The following is a 6,096-nucleotide window of genomic DNA, read 5'->3' as shown; positions in this document are numbered from 1 at the left end:
GATGGGGGGAGGGAGCGTTGGATGGAGGGGATTGGGACCTGATTTTTTTCTCTCTCTCTTTTCCTTTTCTCCTTCTGTTTTATGGAAGGAAGGGCCTAACCCCTCCTCTGATGTAACGGGTAATGAAATAGAGACAGAATAACTCAACCCCGTCTACAATTTCATCTCCCATCAAAGGAGGAGGAGGGGACAGCAAACGGGGGGAGAGGGATCTCTCTGAACTCAGGGAGAATAGGCTTGCGATCTATGTGGAGACGGAGAGGACTGTTTTTTGCTTGGAGCACAGCAGCACGCGACTCCGTTTCTTCCTGTGGTCTGCACTCGGTCTTGCTTAACACACATGCTTTCAGCAGTCCTGAGAGGGCGCCACAAGTTGAATAGATAATGATCTTCCCACGTAGGTCTCTCAGTTGTTTGTTTAAAATAGAAGGAAACTGAGGATCATTTGGACAAAGTGTGGAGCACGTCTGACCCGTGACACCAGAATCTCCTTCCCCTGTTTTCTTGTATAAATTCATAGCTGAAGTGCTGTTTGGGTGCAGTCACAAATGTTTGTTTGTTTGTTTGTTTGGCTCTCATCTGATCTTCAGAAAGCTTGATATCCTTATAGGGATAGTTTGCTTAAAATTGAAAATTCATAATTTACTTAACCTCATGATGTTTCAAACTTGTAAGACTGACTGACTTCTGTGTAAGTCCAATTGAAATTTTTTGAAGAATGTCTCTGTTTTTAGTCCACACAGTGTTTGCTTGTGTGTTTGGATTGCTTGTTTTGGGTGAACTGTACCTTTAAGGACAGCAAGGTTTCTTGTGGATTTGTTTTCCACAGCTAAAGGAATAGAGGTCTATGGGACGAGCCACTGCACTGAAATAAATGTTAAAATAGACCAGGTTTTGATTGTACAACCACAAAATGTAAACACATTATATTTGTTTACATGAGACTAGTGCGATAAAATCACTTTCTAACCTTGTCTATGTAACATTATATACAGGCCTTTAATTCCTGTCAAGAGCATGTAATGGCTGCCAACCCAGCCAACAGGCAATTATTCCAGAAAGAGACTGTTTATATAAAGTCCACTCGCAGGAATTATGTCAGTAACACATTAAACAGAAGTTGATCCTTAAACAGTAGTAATAAAGGACAATTTATAAGTTTACAGATTAAATATGCTCCACATTTCTGCTTTCAGTACCTGAAGAGCCCCTTGACTTTAATTGTAATTGCATTATTTTAAACACCATATTTATTTGTTTTTACAAACTGAGGGACAAGTCAAATGTGTTTCCTGTAATTATTACCCGTAAGGAAGAATTGATTATTTATGTCAGGTTGTTTGTTTGAGCTCTGGTCTGTAGTATTAGTTGGAGTACAAGTTATGCATTCAGGTATTATGTTGAGTTTGTGTGTGTGTGTGTGTGTATGATTTGCAGAGGTGTTTAAAATGGAAGTGTGTTGTCTGAATGGCTAGACTTCACCCTATTAAATGAGGTACTATGGAAATGGACCGTCTCCTTTTCGTTAGAGATTTTCTCCCATTTTGCTTTCCCACAATAATATGTAGCTTGTGCTTGAGCTTTGTCTTGAGCTTTCACAAAGCAGTCATCTCTCTTCAAGATCTCTTTCACTTTGTATTGCATGCATGGTACAATTACTTACACTACTGTTAAATACATTCAGGGTCATACATACATTCAAAAAAAGTACCAACCCCAACCTCTTGAGCTAATATATATATATATATATATATATATATATATATAGTAGGTCCAAACATGTATGCTTTTTTATTTTTAAAATTTTTATTCTATGGGTTAGCAGTTTCGTTGACTGGAATTCTTCTGTTTAGATTTAGAGATCTAGGGCTGTCATTCACATAATCGACTCCACTCACTGCACTTTCGATCCCAGCTCTCAGTGTCCCGCTACACTGCAGCACAGTTTTTCTGTTACTTGTCTAACATTATGTCATCACAGGATATTGTGGGATTCTGTCTGCTTTTATGGCAGTGTTGCTTTGCAATGTGTCTGCTAAGTTGTGTGTGCCGCTGGCTGTCTGGCATAGGGCTGTAACCCCGATTTGCTGAGAGATGCAGAGTAATGATAATTAAGACAATGCTTACCATGCGCTCTCTCGTCCATTGTCGGTTTTAAGTCAGTCTGGATTCTGGGATTGATTTGTCTTTATAATTATTTTCTGAATCTTTCGTTTGTCATGCAGTCATTCATGTTGTGTTTTGATGATCATCACAGATGTGATACTCTTAATATAATGTCTGTAATGCTTGCAGTCCTCTAGCTAATATTCCTAAGAACATTCTGTCACAAACACATATCATCAATATTCACACACTGTCTGTTACATGCTGCCAAATGTTTCTCCAGAAGCTACACATCTTTCTTCTTAATGCAGATACTTCCTGCACAAAATGGTCCTCACTAATCCAAATATTTATTTATAAAGCACTTTTTAAAACAACAGGAGTTGCAACCAAAGTGCTGTACGACAAAAATTAAACAAAGTAAAAACATACCCAATCAAGACAGACAAAAGGACTAATAAAATAGTACACCCTCAAACAGAATTAAAACATAGAGAATAAAAATGGGTTTTCAAAGAGGATTTAAACGAAGAAATAGAAGGGGAAGATCTTAAGTGGAGCCTAGGAGCTACCACAGCAAAAGCCTGGTCGCATTAGTTTTAAAATGTGAACGAGGGACTGAGAGGAGAAATTGGCTAGATGACCAAAGAGATCTACAGTTTGAATGCAGAGTGAAAAGATTACAAATATACTGGGGAGCACAACCATGTAGAGCTTTGAAAACAAAGCAAAATCTTAAAATCAACACAGAACTTTACCAGGAGCCAGTCATTAAACTGGCTGCCACATTTTGCACCAATTGCAATCAGTCCAGAGATGATTTAGGCAAATCCAGATAAAGTGAGTTGCAGTAATCCAATCATGAATAACTGTTTGAAGGCCGTTCATGGAAAGCATCTTCTTGATTCTAGCAATTGATCTTAATTGAAAGAAACTGATTTTCACAACAGCACTGATCTGCTTATCAAAAGACAACATAGGATCAAAGACAGCGCCAAGGTTTCTATCACAGTCGCGTACATTTGATGACAGGGGGCAAAGCTGCTTGAAAATGCCAGAAGACAGCTGTTGGACCAAAAAAAAACATTTATTTCAGTTTTATCATTATTTAACTGTAAAAATTCAAGTCCATCCAGCATTTAATGTCCTGAAGACATGCAAAAAGATTAGACATAGAAAAGTTATTGTTTTTAACAGAAAAACAAAGTTAAGTGTTGTCGGCAAAGAGATGATATCATAAATTATGTTTCTGAAAAATGTGGAAGCATTTATAAGGAGAAAAGAAGAGGACCCAAAATAGAACCCTGCGGAACACCATAGGTGATTTGAGCCCCGAGAAGACAAACAAATCCCCAAATTCACAGAAAAAGATCTGTCCTTAAGGTAGGAATCAAACCAGTTCAGCACAGATCACAGGAAACCAGCTACCTGATCAAGTCTTTGAAGAAGGATCTCATGATCTATTGTATCAAATGCTGCACTTAAATCAGGCATGATTAAGATACAGCAAGAACCACAGTCAAGGGAAAGTAAAATATCATAAGTAACCTTCAAGTGGGCAGATTCAATACTTTTAAATTCTCTGAACCCAGACTGTAATGTGTCAAAAAATACTCAAGTAAGATGAGATCTGAGAATAAACAACTTTTTCCTAATCTTTTGAGATGAAAGATAATTTAGAAATGGGTCTGTAGTTAATTTAGGTCATGCTGATCAAGATTATGCTTTTTTTAACAGTGGTTAGCCTATAGCATGTTTAAAAGTAGCTGGTACAATTCAATTTGTTAAGGAGCTATTGATAATAGCAGTAACAACTTGGAAAAGCCTCTTTAAAAATCTGAGAAGGCAGAACATCAGTGACAGAATGAGGGCTTAATACTAAGAAAAGTATCATAAAGCTGTGAAGGTGACACGGGTCAGAAAAGAGATGGGGATCTCTGATGAGAAGCCATTTCTAGAGGAAAAGAATTTTGAGAGGGTATGTTAGACCTGATACACTTGCTTTATGGATTAAATGTTTTAAAAACTGTTCACACAAATCAGTGGAGAATTCTAATGAGGCACTAGGAGCAGGATTTAAAAACATTAATTGTATCAAAAGAATCTTCGGCCTATATGCATTTTGTGCAATTAAATCTGACATGTATTTCCTCTGAGAAGTACTCTGATACCGTTTAATACATTCTCTGAAAATTTCGTATCATATCTGAAGTTTATCTTTCTTCCAACTGCGCTCAGCAGTTTGTACCATATTTGTGCTGAGGGGAAGCAGCAGTCGTCAAGAAGCAAGCAGAGTTGTAGGATCACTAGACAAGGGCTTAATTAACTCATTTTTGTGAAAACCTCAAACTAGAACAAAGTTGATATTTTTCAAAAAATGTGTTTTTTTTTTTTTTTTGTTGTTTTTGTAGCTCAAAATTAGTCTGTGCACATTCCGTCTTATTTTGCCAGCACGGGTCACATTAAAAGCTACAAACAAGTAAAGGAATTTCTATTTTGCTGTAGATTTTGTGGCCAAAAAGAATAAAAAATATATTTTTTTTAATTCTTGTATATTTGCAGGTATATATCTGTCTGATCTGACCTACATCGATTCTGCGTATCCATCCACCGGCAGCATTCTGGAAAACGAACAGCGTTCCAACCTCATGAACAACATTCTGAGAATAATCTCAGACCTGCAGAGATCCGTTGAATATGGTGCGTATCGCATTTGTGTGTTTGTTTACTTTGGCAAATGACCAGAAGTAACTGGGAATTCATTTCTCCCTCTGTCTCAGATATCCCAGTATTGCCGCACGTCCAGAAGTATCTTAACTCTGTGCGCTACATTGAGGAGTTACAGAAGTTTGTGGAGGACGACAATTATAAGTGAGCAGGAGCTGTGTTTATGCTACATAAAACATTACCGGTCAAAAGTTTGGAATAATTAAGAATTGTTTTGGTTTTTGAAAAAAAGCTCTTATGCACACCAAGACTTAATTTCTTTGATTGAAAATAACAATAATATTCTTAAATATTATTGCAATGTTAATTATCAATTATATTAAAAATTCTATTTGAATATAAATTACAATTTTATTTCTTCCTGTGATGCAAATCTGATTTTTTTTATTTAATTTCTTTTACTTGAATGATAGTTTATACAAAAATATTAAGCAGCACAACTGTTATCAACATTGCTAATAATAATAAATGTTTCTTGAGCAGCAAATCATGTAAATTATGCTTTTAGAGTTTGTCTTTGAATTTGTAAATGATACTTCTGTTTATATACGTATCAGGTTGTCCCTAAAGATAGAGCCACCAGCTACCAGCACACCTCGCACCACTGCCTCTAGAGAAGACCTCACAGGTGAGAAACGCATGCAGCCCACACACACTGACGCTAACCAGGCATCAAAGCACACTTCTCTTCTGAGGCATTATCCTAACCAGATGCAACCATGACATGTGACTACATTTTGATTTTATTTATGTTGCATCATGCTGAGTTTGCTCTGGCCACAGATTTGCTCTCCCCGACACCTTTAGTGTCACACGTTCTTGTTAAAGGAGTCATGACCCACAATTTTCACTTTTCCACGAGAATCAATGTATGTTATGATTGCCTAACGATTATACACTGGCCAGGAAGCCGATATTTAAAAGTGAAGCGTTTGTTTACCTCAGGGTTTGTAAAATAGCCCACGTGCACGCGCACTCAAATACGAGATTTTGACGAGACCAGTGGATTAAATTCATTTTTAATGACGTGGTTCCTTCAACCCTTCCACTGGCTTATCGTTACGTGTTTGTGCTAAACATTGTACGCCGAAATCCTTCACAAATTTGGGGCAATATCAGGCGAAGTTGGCATCAAAGCTCAGGAAAAGCGCCATTCCAACAAAATTCCCTGCAATTGAAACGGTAAGACTGTGTTTTTATTGCTCTACTGTGTGTAACAAACAGCATCTAACTGCTAATGCGGCTATTGTATGCTATTGCGTC

General features: G+C 37.3%; 1 protein-coding gene across 10 annotated transcripts in view; it reads left to right on the top strand.

Annotated features, from left to right (window-relative positions):
- Positions 1-6,096, top strand: part of LOC132092654 (ras-specific guanine nucleotide-releasing factor RalGPS2-like) — a 102,961-nt gene that overhangs the window by 85,711 nt on the left and 11,154 nt on the right. For all 10 annotated transcript variants that reach the window (XM_059498982.1, XM_059498983.1, XM_059498987.1 and 7 more), the window contains exons 10-12: positions 4,669-4,806; positions 4,887-4,977; positions 5,391-5,461. In XM_059498982.1, coding sequence (XP_059354965.1) covers positions 4,669-4,806; positions 4,887-4,977; positions 5,391-5,461 — 300 coding nt within the window. The remainder of the gene's footprint in view (positions 1-4,668; positions 4,807-4,886; positions 4,978-5,390; positions 5,462-6,096) is intronic.

Source organism: Carassius carassius, chromosome 18 (assembly GCF_963082965.1).
Source record: "Carassius carassius chromosome 18, fCarCar2.1, whole genome shotgun sequence".
Classification (NCBI taxonomy): Eukaryota; Metazoa; Chordata; class Actinopteri; order Cypriniformes; family Cyprinidae; genus Carassius; species Carassius carassius.
The sequence above is the reverse complement of the archived record's forward strand: the minus strand, read 5'-3'. Positions and strand labels throughout refer to the sequence as shown.